Source organism: Equus przewalskii, chromosome 4, assembly GCF_037783145.1.
Source record: "Equus przewalskii isolate Varuska chromosome 4, EquPr2, whole genome shotgun sequence".
Taxonomy (NCBI): Eukaryota; Metazoa; Chordata; class Mammalia; order Perissodactyla; family Equidae; genus Equus; species Equus przewalskii.
Window position 1 is genome coordinate 56,159,640 of NC_091834.1, and position 19,809 is coordinate 56,179,448.

General features: G+C 36.7%; 1 protein-coding gene and 1 pseudogene across 16 annotated transcripts in view; one reads left to right on the plus strand and one right to left on the minus strand.

Moving 5' to 3' along the window:
• Positions 1-19,809, plus strand: part of PALS2 (protein associated with LIN7 2, MAGUK p55 family member) — a 101,419-nt gene that overhangs the window by 27,063 nt on the left and 54,547 nt on the right. For 9 of the 16 annotated variants that reach the window (XM_070616015.1, XM_070616025.1, XM_070616027.1 and 6 more), the window contains one exon: positions 15,652-15,770. In XM_070616015.1, the coding sequence (XP_070472116.1) occupies positions 15,654-15,770 (117 nt within the window). In that variant the 5' untranslated portion in view covers positions 15,652-15,653. Of the gene's footprint in view, positions 1-15,648; positions 15,771-19,809 lie in introns of all 16 variants that reach the window. The other 7 variants (XM_070616026.1, XM_070616016.1, XM_070616029.1 and 4 more) reach the window with 1 other exon arrangement.
• LOC103549015 (protein C1orf43 pseudogene) lies at positions 11,256-11,983 on the minus strand (annotated as a pseudogene).

Below are 19,809 nucleotides of genomic sequence, written 5' to 3' on the forward strand. Positions count from 1 at the left end.
AAATCCTAGAAATGAGAGAGCCCTGGAGGGGCTGAGATGAGCTCTCCACACAGCTCTGATTGACTTGGAAACTACAGATGTGGAGGGGAGACCTGAGGGAGCCTGGCAGAGTTTTCAAACCAAGGGAGCTGGAGAACTGGCTGCAAGTTTGAAAGCATTCCCCAGTCTATACACACGTCGACTGGCAGAGGGTGGAGGTCTTACAGGCTTGAGATGTTTGAGTACAGCCTTTGCCCAAGTCATTGGCTGACCATGAAGCTATACAGGCGTGGGCAAAACCCCTAGGGAGCCAGGCTAAAATATAAAAATAAGAATTGAAAAACTGAACAGAGATGTCCTGGCTGCATCAAATGGGGGGAAACAGATTCTGCAATTTAAGTTCAGATGAATTACTAAAAAAGACCCAATAACTCTGAAAAATAAAATGATCCAGAGTTACTGTAATATATTAAAGGTTTAGTTTTGAACCAAAAACTGGTGGACATGAAAAAAAAGAAAGAAAAGAAAAACCAGGAAAATGTGGCCCATAATTAGGAAAACAGTCAGTGGAAACCAAGTGGACTTGATGTTGGATTTAACAAAGAGTTGAAATTGGCTATTTTACATATGTTCAAAGAATTAAAGGACAATATTTTAACAACACTCAACAAATAGAGAAACAAATTAGAAAAGAAGAACCAAATAGAAATTTTAGATTTGAAAAGTACAATAATTGGATTGAAAAATTCATTGGATAGGCTCGACAGCAGATTTGAGGTGGCAGAGAAAACATGAAGATCAATAAAAAGTATTCAGTCCAAAGAAGAGAAAGAAAAAGATGTTAAGAAAAGTAAACAGAGCCTCAGAGACCTGTGGGACAATGTCAAGCAGTTCAACCTACATGTAATAAGAGTTCCAGACAGAAAGGAAGGAGAGAAAAGGACAGAAGAAATATTTCAAGAAATAATAGCACTGACCCACCCCAAATTTGGTGGAAAATCTCACTTATAAAGAGATGGTGTAGGCACACTACAGCTTGTCTCTCCCATAAATGCAGCTATAAACATTGGACAGAATACTGGAGTAGCTATTTGTAGGCCCTGAAAAGTCAATAATAGCAGGCAAGTTGGAGAAGACTAAGAATTTAAGTACCACCAAATCAATGGGGAGTTTACCTTTTTTCTTTTTTTTTGCTTTGGTATCCCCTGACCTAGCCCAAAACTGGGCATCAGAGTGGACAGGGAGAACTCTAGAAACCCTCTAGTTCCGGCTTAAAGAGCAAGATGCTCAGCAAGAGTGTGGCATCTCTCTCTTGTTTTCTGTGTTCTCTCACACCCCAGCCCTCAGGAAGTCCTCTGGCAGCAGTGTTGAAGCAGCTCCGACAGCTGGGAGGACCTCAACTAGAACTCCAAGGGAGGAAGCCTTCCTCTTCAGTTGGAGGAGTTGTGGTCCCTGTTGTTCTTTTTCTTTCTGTGTTCTCTGGCCACCTGACCCAGGTCATGAGCATAGCTGTAGGAAGAACATGACAGAAATAAAGCCCAAGATTTCTGGCTGCAGGATCTGTAAAGAGCATCCCAGAGAACAGGAAGTACCAGGCAGATTCCAGAGAGGGAGGAGGTCTGGAAAGAGACTCTGTAAAGCTGTTTATGCACTCCTGGGCTCACCCTTGAGCTGTGCATGTGTGGATCTGATCCTAAAGAGCATACATAGATGTTGAGTAATGAAATACCGATAGACCACCAGCGAAGTCCCAGACTGGCTAATGGGGAGTGCACATGTGGAACAGATCCAAATACCATGGTGAAAGTTTTTAATAATTTAGTAGTTTCTTATAAAGTTCAACATGTGTTTATCATGTGACCCGGCAGTCCTACTCCTAGGTATTTACCCAAGAGAAATGAAAATGTAAGCTCATAAAAAGGGTGCACGCAGATAAGCCTGGAAGACTAAATTAAAATAGCATTGGGACCTCAGAAGATTAGAATTTGAGGCCTAGACTCAACTGAGTCTTAATTGCTTGCTAAAACAAAAATGTCGACACTCCATAAGATTTCAACAAGACACAGAGTCTCATATCATAATATTAAAAATGTACAGCACACAATCTAGAATTACTTGGCATATGAAGAACTGAGAAGAATCTCAACTCACATGGGCAGAGGTAATCAACAGACACCAACACTGAGATGACACAGATGTGGGAATCATTTGAGAAAGATTTAGAGCAGCTGTTATAAATATGCTACAACAAGTAGGGGTGAGCTCTCTCAAAATGAATGGAAATATAGAATGTCTCAATAAAGAAATAGGAAAAGAAAAGTCAAATGGAAAATTTGGAACTGAAAAATGCAGTAACAAAAAACTCATTGGACAAGCACAATGACAAAAGAAATAGTCCATGAACTTGAGGATAGATCAATAGAAATTTATCCAAATGGAACAACAGAGAGAAAAAAGATTGAAAAAAATAATGAGCAGAGCTTCAGGGACCTATGAGATAATACTAGAAGTTCTAACATTTTGTTTCAACAGACACTTGGGAGGAAAGAAGAAAGAATATGGTACAGAAAAAAATATTTGAAGAAATAGTGGCTGAAAACTTACCAAATTTGGTGAAAGACATATAAACCTATAGACTCACGAAGTTCACAGCCATGTCATAATCAAACTGCTGAAAACAAGACAAAAAAAATACTGAAAGCAAAAAACAAAAAACAAGACTGCTAATAGGAGAACTATTTGAATGGATGTGGATTTTTCGTTAGAGACCATAGAGGCTAGAAGGAAGTAAATGTTTAAACATTCTTGGGGGTGGGGGAGGGGAGCGGCAGAGTCCATCCAGAATTCTTTACCTAGTGAAAATGTTCTCCAGGCCCTGCCTTTTTTTATTTTTTTTTTTGGAGTACCACTTTCTGAAAGCATTGCACATAATAGAAAATTGTTTCTAAGAAGTAAGATTGCCAGAAAGTTACTAGCTGCTTTTGCAAAGCACTTGGTTTATAGTAGTAATATTGATGGGGTCATTAAAAATTGTAGTTCACTTTCCTTTCCAAATCAAACTTGTCATCAGAAGATGACAAGATGTAAAGTGGTCAGTTAAGATGATTAAATCAGAAAAACTCTATTTTAATTTTTTTAAAAAACATGGGTTTTAAGGTAGGAAAAAATTATTAAATTGCTGTTATTGAGATTCGTTTTTCATTGACACTGAATAATTAGGAGTAGTCACAATGACAGGTGGTTGAAGAGATTATGAGTAGCAGAATATTAGATAAAACATAATATTTAACATTTTTAGTAGATTAGCCATTTAATTTTATTGTACAACTTATGAGTTGTATCAATGTCATTTGTGTTGTATAGATAAGGAAATGTGTGGTTAGATTTTTTTTAGTGTTATATTGAAGAAAATGATTAGAATTCAGAATTTAGTTCTCACTGTTTCAATCACTCCTTTTGCTGCACACATTCTCAGCATTTGTATTGATATGTCTTTATGAGGTTCTGTGTTAGTATTATAACAAATAATGAAATGAGGACCTCTTGATGCAAATGTGATTGATAAAACCTGTTTAAAAGACAGTTTGGCAATATCAGACAATTGAAAACTCACGTATCTTTTGACTAGCAATTCTACTCGTAGTATTTACTAATGATGCATAAATATATATGTGTATAGATATAACTAGTCAGATGCTGATTGTAACACTGATTATAACTGCAAAAAATGGAAGCAACCTGTGTATCTTTCAGGAGAGGACAGACTAAATAAATTTTGATGCATCCGAGTGGTGAAGTACTGAATATATTGAATGAGCTCCAATATGGAAAGATCACTAAGATATTTTATTAAACAAAACAACCACCTTCATGTAAATAAAAAGATATATTCAAATACAGGCATAAATTTTGTCTGAAATACTAGAAAATCTCTTTGGAGGAAAAGATCAATTTTTGTATTTATTTTTAAATATTTCAATATAGTTAGACTTTTAATCATGTATGTACATATATATATAAACACGTATTTGTATGTGTGTATGTGTATCAATGTATAATGGCTTTTAAAAAATAATATATATGTAAGGTTTTTGTATCTCACTTTTCATCAAAACTTCGACATTTTTACTCCATTGTCTTCTAGTATTCAGTATTACCAGCAATAAATGGCATGGAAGTCTGATTATTGTTCCTTTTTCATAACTCTTTTCTTTCTGGAAATCTCTGCTTTCCCCCGCTTTTAATCCTCAGCGTTTTAAAGTTTCGCTTGGATGTGGCCCGATCTGGGTCTTTTTCATTCAATCTGCTCTGCACTTGGAAAGCCTTTCTTCTGAAATTTTGTATGTCATTTAGACTCAGGGACATTTTCTTCTGTTATTTCTTCAGCTTTTTCCTCCCCATCATTTTCCCTGATTTGGTCTTATGTGACTCCTCATAGGCACTGTTGACTTGCTTATGTGTTTTAAGTTTTCTCCTATTTTCCATCTTTTCCTCTTTGTTCTGCATTTGGGAGTTTACCTTGATTTGATTTTCCAGGTTAGCAGTTTCAACTTTATCCTTCTGTCATTTAGTCTGCTGTTTGATTTTTTAAAATTTGACAGTATTTTTAATTGCTGGGAATTTTTTCTTATTCTCAGGTTGCTCCATTTTCTCTCTCCTGGTGGCCTGTTCTTTTATGAATGCGGTAGCCTCTCACGTATCTCTGAGCATGCTAATAAAAATAAAATTCTCAAGTTCTATTCTCAGCACCATCTGTTTCCCCCCTAGTTTAGTTTGCTCAGCATTGTCCACTGTCCCTGATGTTTTCTTCAGGTGTCTGGGGATCTGTAATGGTTGGTTTATATATTTATAAATGAAGGACTGGGTTGATTAATCCAGAATATATATCTGATGAGGATTTCCTCTGTAGTAGTGTAGGCTGTCTGCCCACCCATTGGCCCTTTCCCTGGAATGGGAGGGCGTGAGTAGGTGCTGAGTGAGTGGTGGGCCGGTCTTCAGGTGGGCTTCTCCTTCGGCTTGGTAGGCAAAGAGCAGGTGAGCAAGCTGGGAACCCACAAAATAGCTAAATTAAGAAGGAGTTAACCCTGCAGATAAAACATATGAGTGCAAGGCTTTAAGTTGGAAGAGCAGAAGGAGAGAAGGTGGTACTACCCCTGGAGGTGTTGTGCAGTGTGGTGAGGGGAACTTTTGGTTGTCATAATAACTGTGGGACACGCCAATAGTTTCCTGTTTGAGAAACACTGCTTTAGTGTCTTCACTCCTGTATAGTCTCCCTTCCTCCACCCCTCCTCCTGTAGTGTCTGCTAGGAAAAACCAGATTTACCTCAGCCCCTGTGCTCCTTTATTCAGGCCCCAACATCCGTGTTAGGAACCTTCCCATGCAGAACAGCCAGCCACTGTCTCTGGAGAGCAGTTTGTGGTACTTAGGCCAAAAAAGTGTGCTCTTGTGTATGGGCTTCATTAATTACCCTGAAGGGCAGCCCATCCCCCGTCCAAGCGTAGATTGCCTCTAGGGATGCTTTGGGAAATACAGCTCCACGTTTTGTTTTAAGGCTTTAAGTATTGATCATAAATTCAAGATTGTCAGTAGAATGAACTCAGTTTAGTTATGTCCACCAGGATGCCTTCCACTGGTATCTCTCTAGTTTTTCATCTTATCATCCCACCTCCCCCATCAAAGAAAGAGTTAACATTTTCCTCCTTTCCTCTACTCCCTCCATGTTAATAATGCACTTGAAGGTATTGTTCTAGGAGTTTCCCATGTATTCTTTAGCAGCAACAACCCTGTGAGGTAGATACTAGTGTTGTTCTCCACTTAACAGATGAGAGAAGCTGTCTTGGGGAAGTTCAGCCATTTACTCGGGTTTTCAGGACTAGTAAAGAGGCAGAGTCCAGGCTCTAAACCACTAAGTTACATCACCTAACTCTGCAGTTCCTTCCTAGTGTTCTATCATCGTGCATCATATATGTGTACACGTTTTGGTCTACTCTGCTAGATTGAGTTTTAGGAGGCAGGATGGTGTATCTCTCTTCCCTTCAACGCGCGCGCGACATCCTGCCTGGCCTGTCAGCACTCAGTTAATGTTGATTAAATGCTGAGCACATTCAAAGTTTTACTTTTCATCTTTGGTTTAAGATAACTAAATTAGAATTTCAAGATACTCGTTTGAGAGCTAAGGTATTGACAGCATGTTGTCATTTTATAGAAAAACAATTGTTTTTATTAACTAATAGTTAGATGAACTCAGCTGTTATGGTCAGATCAGTTGTGTGAAAATAGTTGTGTCAAAATTTAATCTTAAAGATATCTGACCTGATCTAAATTTCAATAGGTTCTGTTTTTCTTTATCATTTCTTGGAAACGTATTTTGGAAAAGAATTTGGCTGCTCTATTGCAAAAACATTAGAAATAGTCCAAATGACTTTTAGGTACCTCTTTAAAATTATGCTTAAATCTTTTCAAATACACATAGAATGGGATTTTTTTTTTCATTTCCTGGATTCTTTAAATTATGCAGCATGGTTCTGGTGAAATAATTGTTATTTTGTCTATAAAATATAAGGGAAGAAATAATTTTTAATGTTTTGTGAAAACTTAGTTTACCTGTCATATTTTCAATGGAGAATACAGTTTGCTGAATTGAGTGGGAGTGACTATACCACCAAATGTGGTTACAAAAGGATTTTTAATATTAAAATAGGCTCTATTCCTAATTTATTAAGAACAGTTCATTTAACTACTTATAGTTCTAAAACTGAGTAAAAATGCTTTTGTAAAAATACTAGAAAGCTTTTGGAACAGAATATAGGTGGGTAAATACCATTCATTTTATTAAACTTACCTTACATACTGAACTATGTTGTCAAAAGTTAGAAATATAGGGGCTGGCCCTGTGGCCGAGTGGTTAAGTTTGCACCCTCCGCTGCAGGCAGCCCAGTGTTTCATCAGTTCGAATCCTGGGCGCGGACATGGCACTGCTCATTGAACCATGCTGAGGCGGCGTCCCACATGCCACAACTAGAAGGACCCACAACTAAGAATATACAACTATGTACTGGGGGGCTTTGGGGAGAAAAAGGAAAAAACTAAAATCTTTAAAAAAAAAGTTAGAAATATATTTATACGTAAGAAGTATTACTGCAAAAGCTTGCCATTTTAGTTGACTAAGCATTGAAAGGTACCACTTCTATCTTTATGGCTTGTTACACAATTTGTGGAAGTTGATGGCTTTAAGATTACTGTTTTGTAAACTACACCACGTTTTGCTAATTCCAAGTATTATACGGACGTTTTATTTATAAACAGCAATATATAATTTAAGAACTATTATTGATTTTAGTAACAGAAAAATGTTACATTTTTGTGACTCAAATGATATTCTTGAGAACTTATGATGGACCAGACTGTAGGCTAGTTGCTGGAAATATGAGCTTGAACAAGACAGATAGGATTTCTGTGCTCATCAAGAGTTGAAAAACGAAATTATGCATTAAGCAATTAATTACCAAAATATTTAATTATAGCTTTATCAGAGTTATAAAGAAGAGAATACTATGGAAATATATGTTAGGAGAATTTATCCTAGTTGGAACAGCCGGGGATATAGAAATTTTGCTCCTAAAGGATGTGTGAATTAGGTACACAGGGGTGGTTGTGCGTATGTAGCAGTAAGTGAGGGGGAGGAGGGAAAGATTGCCAAGGCTAAAGCTACAACGGGTGGCAAGGATGGAATCTAGCCATGTGTTAAAGGCTTATAGGCCATGAAATTTACGTTTCAGTTAGTTCCTTATGGGTGAGATACATCTACATGTGTATATATGTATATAGCCTCTGATAGGTAGGTAGGTGGGTATAGGAGCCTACTGTGGTAGTCTGGGCAAGCAATGATGATGGCTAGGACCCATGAGGCAGGGATGGAAAAAATTGTTGGATTCCATAGATATTTACAAGGTTGAATCTACTGCTTCCTTTGCTGTAAGTTAGTTTCTGTTCCTACTGCTTTCAGACTTTCAAATATTTTTATTTTTGTGTCCAATTTTTTTCTCTTTAGCCAGTCTCTTTATTCTTGTGGTTTTTAAACCTTTATTAATACTTTGTTGCTGTTTTCATAGAGATTTTGAGGAGAAAGAATATAAACTCAGATAGTCAATCTATCTACCACATTCAACTGAAACGCAGCCACACTGATTTGAAATGTCACCTTTAGCATGCGTTAAATCCTATTTGTCACCTCTGTTTCAAGATTTGTCTGTTGCTGTGGCAATGCTGCTCCGTTTTGATTTATATGTGTTTACACTTGATAGCACAGGTACCTCCTTTACATTTATGCTTTTTTTGCCAAATGTGTTGGCTAGTTTTACATATTTTCTCTTTCAAGTAAATTTTGGAATAACTACCCCAATAAATCCTGTTGGGATCATTTTCTTCTATTCTTCCTATGGTAAGATTTTTCCATTAGGATTGGGTTTTGAATTTTATTTGATTAGGATTTTTTTTTAAAAAAGAATAATTTGGAGAGACCTGACATTTTTATAGTATTGAACCTTCCTAGCCCAGATGTAGTCTCTATTTATTTTAAATGTTCTTTAGTACATTTTATAATTTTCCTCATATCTGTCTGAACACTTTTATTTTAGCCTTATTCCTTATTTGTAGATTTTGTTGTTATTGTGATCTCTTTTTGTGATCTCTTTTTCTCCCAGTGTTTTTTTTTCTAGTTGGTTATTACTATTATTTAGGAAAACTTTTGATTTTTCTATATTGCTCTTATGTCTAGTCACTTAGTCGAACTCTTATAACTGACTTTAATAATTTTTCAACTGATGCCTTGAGACTTTTCTAAGTAGATAGTTATCATCTGAATTTTTTTTAAATGTCATGTCTTACTGCATTGATTAAAACTTTCTGTATAAGTTTGAAAAGTAGTGGTCTTAATGGTCATTCTTGTCCCCGATTTAATGATAAGGCTTCTGATATTTCTCCTTTAAGTATGATACTTCGTTTACATTCTGGTATAAGATGACTCTGATTTTTTCTCTTCTTGCTATGGTAAGATTTTCCATTAGGATTGGGTTTTGAATTTTATTTGATGTATTTGAAGCAATGAGATGATTGTGGGTTTTTTTCTTATACTATGATAATATATGAAATTGCATTATCTATTTCCTAATGTTGAACCATCTTTGCATTACTAGGATAAACGGTGCTTGTCTATTGATTGTTCTTTTTTAAGACATTGTTAGATTCAGTTTGCTAATATGTTAAGATATTCGCATACATGCTCTTGAGTGAGTTTAGTATATCATCTCTTTTTATTGTTTTGAAATCCACATAGAAGATGGAAAGCTTTTGATCTTTTCTGTTTTGTTTTAAAAACCTGAGTTATCTCTTTCTTGAAGGTTTGATAGAATTTATTCTTAAATCTATCCAGGCCTAATGTCTTTTTACAAGGATAGATCTTTGGAAACCTTTTCAATTTCTTTTATCATGATCTCTTTCCATTTTTACCTCTTTCTCCTAAATTTCAATAATTGACATTTTCCTAGAAAATCTATTTGACTAGATTTTAAAATAAAGTTGTTCATTGTATTCTCTTTTTAATCTTCTTCATGCCTGCGGTTATTTTCTCATTGCATTGCTAATGTTATTTGTCTTCTCTTTTCTTACTCAGACTAGCCAAGCATTTGTCTATTTTTATTGGTCGTTTGAAAGAGCCAGCTTATTAATCAAATCTGTGAGTTTCCACTTTCCCTTTTATTAATTCCTTTCTATTTCTGAACTTCTCATTACCTTGTAAATTTTGGTCTTTCATGATCCATAGCAGTTTTCTCATATTTTCCCTCTCATTGCCCTTTTCTGGTTGGGAGAATTCTTCAGTTTGATCATCCTGCACATTATATAATTTAATCTTTTTTCTCTCTCTCTCTTTTGCTCTTTTCTTCCTTCCCCTCCTCCCACCCCCTCAGTAATTCTTTTTCTTTAGCCAGCAGTTATTGCTTCTGTTGAATTTGGTGAGTTGCATTCATGCTACTAGTTTTCCTGAGTGTTTGGCGATTCTTGATTTGTTCTATTTGTAATTGAGGGTCTCGATTAAATTAATTTTTCTCTAGCCCAAATAAGACTCCCAGTTATATGTCACTAAATCTAGCTTCTGATTAAAGGGTCCGTTCCATTAGTCGTTACAGAGGAGGAGTGGAACTTGAAGGAAACTTGCTTTCTGAGTTTGGGGACTTTCCTTCCTTCTTGGAATCTCTGAGTAAATTGGGATGCTTCCCTGCTTCTCTGGCTCCCACAGCACTCTGCGAGCTTCCCACTACAGACAGCGTCCTATTCCATGCGTGAAGCTTCTGCATACACTGGAGTTGCCTCATGGTTATTCATGTCTGAGTAATTATTATGGATTTGGTGTATATTTTAATATTTTATAAGGTTAATTCTCTGTTATTACTCTTAGTTATAGTTTTCTCATTTTGTTTTTCGTATGCTTTAAGGATAATTAAAAAGAACTATTGTATTTTTTAATAGTTAATGTTATTAGATAACTAATTTATAAAGTCAGACCAGTGAATTGGCTTGTTAGGGGAAAACTTATCTTCACACTGTGCTGTAGCATCCCAGTAAATGAGGGGGAATGGGACTGTGCCAGGTGTCAGAATATTATTCATTTTATTCATGATAGAGTACGGAATGGAAGTGTTAGGGTAGATCCTCGCACGGCAGGGAAGTTATGTTAATGTTTTGACATCCTGGTTTAACTGGAACACCAGGGTAAGTTGTTCCACACACATCTACCGCCTCTCCCAACCTCCCCGCCAGTTCCTGTCTGCCTTTCCCACCAGTCAACCCTGAGGTGGCCCAGACCCACATAGTTCCCATTCAACCACGTACAAAGGGGAACATACAGAAGACACTGAGTACCCTCACCCCAACGCTCATCTTTGGGATTAAATATCCTGGAACAGAGCAGGTGAAGTATGATCAAAACCAAGTGAGGACTTTCAAGGAAAGTTTGACAGGGGCATTAAGAATAACGTCTGAACTCAACTCCAGAAAAAATTTATTTTCCAGAGGAAAATAAATTCTTAGCGGATGTTCTGAAACTGCCCCTGAGGAAGAGCTGGGGAATGATCCTCTAGGCAGGGGCTCTAGGAGCTCTGGACTCTACACAGCTTCGGCTGGTCCAGTCTGGGGCTTCTGAGTAGATGAGCCAGGGGCTGCCCAGCAAGCACACTGCAGTGACAGTCCTTCAGCTCCATCACAGAGTGCTCCCAAAGAGTTAATTGTCCTTAAAGCTCTTCAGTTTGAGGGAGTGCTGCTTGGTGTGCTGACTCTTCTGACTAGAGGGGAGGTCCACTCACCTGATGGTTGTCGGGAGATTTCAGGACACTGGGTTGGGGCTTTGCCTGCTGACTGGTGGTGTCGCTGAGAGCTCCCCCTTTGCACTTTGACCGCACTGGCCAGCTCAGTCAGGGCCTCCTGATAGCTCAGGTGCTTTCTCTGGCCACAGACCCATGTCCCATAGTGGGCCGTCTCAGCCATCCAGCAGGGTATCAGTGAGGGCCTTGCACACACCCTTGAAAAGGAGTACTAGTGTTTCGAAGATCTAGCAGGTAGGGGCAGAAATCCTTGCCCCAGGAATGCCAGCCTTCAGCTTGAAATGGTGTCTCAGAGGCCCGGTGGCTTCCAGAGCTTTCATCCTGTACAGGTAGTTGTGGCACTTCTGCTTTCCCTGGGTTTCTAACTGTAGTATTCTTGCACCATCATCCTCAAGGAGCTGGGGTTCATACTTGATATCCTGAAGCCTAGATAGTTGAATGTCAGTCTCCTCTTTCAAGTCTTCAGGGCACGTGTCCCACAAGGAGATCAGGTCCCCTTCGAGATTTCCATTGCAAAGCACATGGTTTACTTCTTCCCCAAAATAAGTAGCAGTACAAATACCAGGTTCCTGTAGACTTCCGCCAGCACAGCATTCACCCTGGACAGCTAGTTACTGCCAGATGCCATGGCCTCCCCGAACCGTGCAGAACTGCATCAGAGTACCCCGCTGTGCTGCTACAGCAGCCCGAGGTCCCTGGAGCACCTTGGCCATTTCCCTACTGGGGAAGACCAAGCCAGACCTGGCCTGAAAACCAGGGCTGTGTGGGGAGTCTATTGTATTTTGATTAGAACTCCATTAAACGTACAAATTAGTTTGGGAGTGTTTGGCAACTCTGTAATATTCAAGGTTCCCTTTCCAGGAGGTGGGATATTGTACGTTTTTAATTAAATTTCATATAATCAAGAATCAGTAACAACTTATGAAGAGCGTCAAAATAACTAAGGGCATATTTCACAATCTCTGCCACTTTTCTTCCCAATCCATTAATTAAGCACCAATATGAAATTTTAACTACCTCACCAACCAATATAGAAGATACATTTTTTTGAAAATCTTTAGTATAATTGGAAATTTGAACATTAGCTAGACATTCAATGATATTAAGGAATTATTGCTATTTTGTTGGATATGCTAACTATTTTGGTTACATTGTTTAAAAAGAATCTTGATCTTTTAGACATACACTGAAAAGTGATATCAGGGATTTTCTTCACCGTTATGTAGGATAGAAAGTATAAAGGAGTAGGAAACAAGACTGGCCATGAGTTGCTAATTTTTGGAGCTGATAATTATTGGGTTCATTATATTATTTTATCTCCTTTTGCATATGTTTGAGATTTTCCATTATAAAAGTTAAAAATAAAGATAAATATAGAATGTCAAAGGAAAGAAAATAAAAGTAGTCATGAGGAGTAGAGCTTACTGCATTTATAGTCACAGGGTAAAAATACTTCTATAAAGTTTTTTTTGGGGAGGGGGCAAGATTAGCCCTGAGCTAACATCTGCTGTCAATTCTCCTCTTTTTGCTGAGGAAGATTGGCTCTGAGCTAACATCCATGCCCATCTTCCTCTATTTTATGTGTGGGATGCCTGCCATAGCATGGCTTGATAAGCAGTGCGTAGGTCCACACCCAGGATCCGAACCAGTGAACTCCGGGTCGCTGAAGCGGAACATGTGAACTTAACCACTGGGCCACCAAGCTGGCCCCACTTCTAAAGATTTTTGATTCTGTTGTTCCCTACCCACTTAAAGGTATATGTTGGACCTCAGGCAAAATTATGAAGTAGGCTCTGTTTACATTCTTTATTTCCCAGGGTTGTCTTTCTTCATCTTAGCCAACTACTGATTTTCCTTCTCCTTGTTTTAAGTGCACATTTTTCTCCTGTTCACTTGTTTACTTCCAAAATTGTCAGTTATTTACACATACTGAGTAAGAGACCTAGAAATGGACCTGTCCAGATTAAAGTACAAGAGAAAAATACTTTGGGTGGGAATTCAGGGGTATAAGTCAGGGAGTAAGTCTGATAGAATATTAGAAAAATATTTGAGCATTTGGAAAAATTACTGATAGAAATGGAAAAGTTTTTTGGAACATTTGGAAAAAACTTGTAGGAGTCCCATATGAAAAACATTAACTGTTGATTTTTATTAAAAATTGCCAGTCTGGAGATAGGAGAAGGTTAAAGACTAACCCTCTGGAATTCTAACAAAAAATAAATGGATAATGTCTAAAATGGGTAAATGAAAAAGGAGCAATATTAGCCTATTATTCAGAAATACAGATGTGATTAAAACACACTGTGAACAAATTCAGCGTAGTTACCTCTGGAGAGTAGGATAAATTGGGAGGAAGGCAGACAGCATGGAACAGAGAACTGCTGTATTTCATTATAAGCCAGTTAACAGTATGAAGTGACTTTTAACAATGTTTTATGTTAATAAAAATAAAAAATTAAAAACAAACAACTGCAATGTTAGTAGACTTATTCTAAGGAAACTGAACCAAGGAGATAAAGCTAATAAAATTAATCCAAATAAAATTAAGCCTATGATATTGGCTGAAGTAGGGGTCTAACTTCACTCTCTTGTGTGTGCGTATCCACTTGTCCCAGTAGCATTGGTTGAAAAGACTCTTCACCATTGAATTGTCTTGCCACCCTAGCCGAAAATCAATTGACCATAAATTTATGGATTTATTTCTAGACTCTCATTTAGTTATATGCCTGCCTTTATGCTGGTACCACACAGTCTTGATGACTGTAGCTTTTTAGTCAGTTTGGAACTTAGGTGGAAGTCTTCTGGTTGTGTTCTTTTTGAAGATTGTTTGGCTATTCTTGGTCCATTGCATTTCTCATATGAATTTTAGGATCAGCTTATTAATTTCTGAAAATAAAAGGGGAGGCAGCTGAGATTTTGATAGGGATTACGTTAAATCTGTAGACAAATTTGGGGATGCTATCTTAACAATATTAAGTCCTCCAATCCATGAATATGGGATTTTTTTCTATTTGTCTTCTTTAATTATTTTAGTAGTGTCTTATAGTTTCAGTGTACAAATCTTGCACTTCTGTTACATTTATTTCTAATTATTTTACTGCTTTTGATACTATTGTAAAAGGAATGGTTTTCTTAATTTCGTTTTCGAATTGTTCATTGCCAGCATGTAGAAATAGAATTGATTTTTGTATTTTGATCTTATATCCTGCAACCTTGCTGAACTCTTCTATTTTAATGAATTTTTTGTATATTCCCTAGGATTTTCTATATACAAGATTATGTCATCTGCAAAAAGAGATAGTTTTACTTATTTCTTTCCAATCTGGATGCCTTTTATTTCTTTTTCTTGCCCAACTACCCTGGCTAGAAACTCCAGTGCAACGTTGAATAGAAGTAGCAAGAGGAGACATCCTTGTCTTGTTCCTGATCTTATGCAAAAGCATCTAGTCTTTCACCATTAAATGTGATGTTAACTGTGGAGTTTTCATAGATGCCCTTCACTACATTGAGGAATTTCTCTTCTATTCCTAGTTTGTTGAATGTTTTTATCATGAAAGGGTATTGGATTCTATCAAATGCTTTCTCTGCGCCTATTGAGATATCAAGTATTTTTGTTCTGTTAATATAGTTATTACATTGATTGATTTTCACATGTTGATGAGCCATGCTTGCATTCCTAGGATAAATTGTACTTGGTCGTTGTCTACACAGTCCTTTCTGTATGTTGCTGGCTTTAGTTTGCTAGTGTTTCATTTTTGCATCTGTATAAAGGATATTGGCTGTAACTTTTTGTGATGTCTTTGTCTGGATAAGTATCAGAGTCTCATAGAATAGTTGGGAAGTGTGCCTTCCTCTTCTGTGTTTTTTGGAGGAGTTTGTGAAGTATTGGTTTGAATAATTCTTTAATGCTTGATAGAGCTCACCAAAGAAGCCGTCTGGTTCTGGGCTTGTGGGAATTTTCTTGATTACTAATTTAATCTCTTTATTAATGGACCCATTAAAATTTTATATTTCTTTTTAAGTAATGTTTTTAAATTTGAAAAGTATAAAGTAAGTGTAAGGTTGTAAGTATATATAAGGTTGTCTGATAAAGCCCAAATTGCATATAAAAACCTGTACTGCTGTTAACTCATCGGGTCAATCTGAAACTTACTCTGTTTAACAGTTCAGTTTTTTAAAATGTAATTTTTCAAAAGAGTGTTAATTGTTAAATGTCTTTTTATTTGAATTATTTTATAATCATATTTCTAATGGCTTGGAATTTAGGGGTTTTTTTAATTGCTTTTATCTCAGCAGCAATGCAGCAAGTGTTGGATAACCTTACGGAGCTACCCTCATCGACGGGAGCAGAAGAAATAGACCTCATTTTCCTCAAGGGGATTATGGAGAATCCTATTGTAAAATCACTTGCTAAGGTATATTGGTTTATTTATAAGATTGCTAAATTACTTTTAAAGTTGTTTTTACAGAGGTCTTCTCAGATGTTAGTTTTAGAACTTGGTTGACATGCCTTAGGCTTAGTTAGCAAATAACTCTTATCACATAATGAAATCTTAACTGTACACGAAAATTAGACCACTTTTGCCTCTTCCAAGCTGACCTTAAATACATACAGGATGAAATGACTCATAGTTTTAGCCTAATACATTTTGGGAAATCATAACAATGATGTTATAATGAGGCCTGTGAAAAAGATCCTGGTCCTATCTGTGTTTTCAACAGCAGCAAGATAATGATTTTCTTCTTTTACATTCGACCGTGTACCTGTTTTTCATTTCAGTTCTAGTACTTTTTGAAATCTTGTTTTTTCTGGGCTAATCCTGATATTCTAAGTATGTTGCCGTAATCAACTCTGTAGTAGTCTCCGTAACTCATCCATAAATATATTTTTACAACCATTTTTGATCCACTTTTATTTCATTTATGATATTTCCTCATAATAAGTTTTATGAACATCACTAAAGCTTAATGTATTAACTACTTCACAACCTTGCTCTCCCAATCTGTAGTGTTCCCCCAAATGATTCTTGCTTTTAAGAACCTGAGCCACATGCCCTCTCTGACCTTTTCTTCATGTAGCCATCTTATCTTTCCCAGAACGTTGATTTCACCCTCCCCTGTGACCATTTTTTAGCCATAGTCTATTACTTCTTTTCTTCTAACTTCTGAAAAATCATACCCTTTACAAAGTTTTCCATTAGTCAGAGTGAGTTAATGCTGCAAATTCCTCATTTTATTGACGAACTTAATCATTCCAAGATCACATGATATAAAGACTTTGCCTCCCAAGTAGAAACTAATCCACTTGCAGATCACTCACCTACAATTTTTATTTTAGTCACTTTTGGTTGCAGTCTTTCCAAAGTTTATGAGATAGTCCTTTATTTTAATAATAATATATGGGATATGATTTACTTTCAAATTCAAGCTTCTTTTCGTAAATATCAATCACTATGCTGTGTTGAGATAAAGTAATAGCTTCAGGGTCTGTTGAAATAAGTAGGGGCTGTTTAAGCCTGTACTAAATGGCTTACCCTAAGCTCTTATTGGTGCTTTTAAAATGGTTTTTGACTCTTCTCTTGATGTCATACTGTTGGTTGTCAGTTTTTTCGTTAGTGTATCTGTTACACTCCTGTCCTCATGTTTAATTTATAGCTTTTGATCTGTAGATTTAGAAACTAGATAATATTATATAAGGCATCTCACAACATGCTTATAGTTTACAAAGGTCTTTAAAATATACTGTTTTATCTTTGCAACAACTTTATGAATTAAAAACTAAAACTCAAAGTAGAAAAATTATTTACCTAAGGTCGCTTTCCTCGTAAATGACAGAGATGAGGTTTAGATCAGGTCTTCTTTCTTTAAATTCTGTTCTCGTTCTACTACAGCACAGGCTCTGTGTGTGTGTGTATTCTTAACAATTTCTGTGATTAAAAATTTGTTGGCTTTTGTGCTATTGATATTGGCCTTTCAGAAGATCATCTTGCTCATCATTCTTAACAGATGAATTGGCTGAATGACTTTTTAGCAGCTAAGGTGCTACTGTAATATTTTGATAAAAATGAAATTAAGAGCAGAATCACTCAATAGTATCCAACATTCCAGAAGTTTCTTAATAAATAGAAGCAGTGGTAGCTTGATATTCCCACAATGAATGTAAATCCCCCAGGAAAGGAGGACTTCTACTTACAAGAAAGAGATATTAAGTCACAGCAGCCCAACACTTCCAGTGTGACACATGGTGGGGAAATGGATAAATTGCTGAGGAAACTGAGAAGCATATGTTGTTAGACATGTGGAGAGACAGGAACATAGACTAATAATCATGAAAAGAAGAACAGAGGCAGTTCCATAGATGGTCCTTTTATTGGAGTTTATAAGCATTTTAAGTAACTTATGAATATATTTTTCATAGAAGAAAGAAAAAATGAAGACATTTAAAATATTAATAGAAAATAGGGATCAAGACAATCAAGTGGACATTCAGGGACTCAAAAATATAATATCTGAAATTAAGAGCTCATTTGATGGGTTTAGGAGAAGACTAAACACAGCAGAAAGGGGACTAGTGAATTTGAAGAGAGGTCAATAGAAAACATCCAAACTGAAACTCATAGAGTAGTAAGTATGGAAAAAAACAGAACAGAGAATATGTGAGACATACTCAAAAGATCTGATACACATGTAATTAGTATCCCAGAAAGAGAAGTGAGGTGACCGTGACAGAAAACATAGTTGAGAATACAGTGGCCAAGAGTTTTCAAAACTAATGAACAACATCAACGGACAGATTCAAGAAGCCAACCGAACGCTCCAGCAGGGAAAATGCAGAGAAAAACGTTCTTCAGAACAGCACAGTCAAACTCGTGAAAATTCGCCAAGCAATCAGAGAAGAAACACACATTACCTTTAAAGAGAAACAGTAAGGCTAGTGGTTACCAGTAAAACAGGAACTCTAAATAAAGTCCTAGCAGAGTTTATTGAGATCATTAAAGTGCGGAAAGAGAAACACTACCAACCTTGAAAACGCTTTAGAGCAAAAGCAGCCTTCAAAAATGAAAGCAAAATAAACATTTTTCTTTTTAGAAAAATAAAATCTGAGAAGAATAATCTCCATTTACTCCACAAGAAATACAAAAGAAAGTTCTGACAGAAAGAATAACAAAGGGAAGGGAATATTGGGTAAATATCAAATACTACTTATTTTTAAGATGAAACAGTGTGTTGTGGCATTTATAACATGTATATAAGTGAAATATGTGAAGGTGATAGACCAAAAGAAGGGAGAGACTTACTGAGTCAAACAATTGTAAGATTCTTTCGTTTTTCAGGAAGTGGTAAAAGTAATGGCTTAAGGTAGAGTGTAAAAAGTCAGGGATGCATGTAGAAATCTCTAGAGTAACCACCAAAAGTAAAGTAACAAGAGTGAATAAATTCCATGCAAGCCTTAAGGGAGAAAAAATAGTCATGAATTACCTTCACTCCAGAAACAACTAGAGAAATTAGCCAAGTTGGGGACAGAGGAGGACTATCTTCAGACGTGGGATAACAGACAGCACAGGATTGTGATCCCTGAGAGAAAGAAAACAAATGAGATGAGCATTGTGAAGCTATCTGAGGGTAGTTTCCAGTCCACAGTGCAGGAAGAGGGAAGACAAACAGCCCAGCAGTCTTAATAGAGCTTGGAATTTGGGGAGATGGAGGTGACTCGAATTTATATGCCAACACGTCAAGGAGGAGGAAGCTGAACACTAAAGAGCTCTGGAGCTCTGCAGAGGGATGCCCTCGCATCTCCGGCCGAGTACTGAGCTGTACACGTGGGAGGTAAGCTTCTAGAGTCCAAGGAAGGGTCGACTGGAAAGCACCATAGGAGGCCAAACGATTTCCATAGCTCACAAAGGATGGTGAATAGTTTGCATTCCCACCAACCTCGGTGGAGAGACCTCATAATACACAGGACATGAGGCGGAATTTACACCCAGTTTGTTATAGCAGACCTAGGAAACTAATACAGACCACAGCAGAATTAAACCAAAAATCAGTAACAGAGTTATCTGGAAAGTCCCCAAATATCTGGAAATTAAATAATGTACTTCTAAATAGCCCAGGGTCAAAGAAGAAATAACAAAGAAACAAAAATATTTTGAATTGAATGAAAGTGAAAATACCTGTCAAAACTTGTGGTATGCAGCAAAGCAATGCTTAGAGGAAAGTGCCTGCATTAGAAAAGAACAATATTTAAATCAATGATCTCAACTTCCCCTGTGAGAAAATAGAAAAAGAAGAGAAAATTAAACTCAAAATAAGCAGAAAAGAGTAAATAATATTGAACTTAAAAAACACAAAAATAGAAAAAAATTAATATAACTTTGAATGTATCCAAAAAATTAGTAAACCTCTAGCTAGACACATTACCAGTATCAAGAATGAAGAGAAGACATCACTACAAAT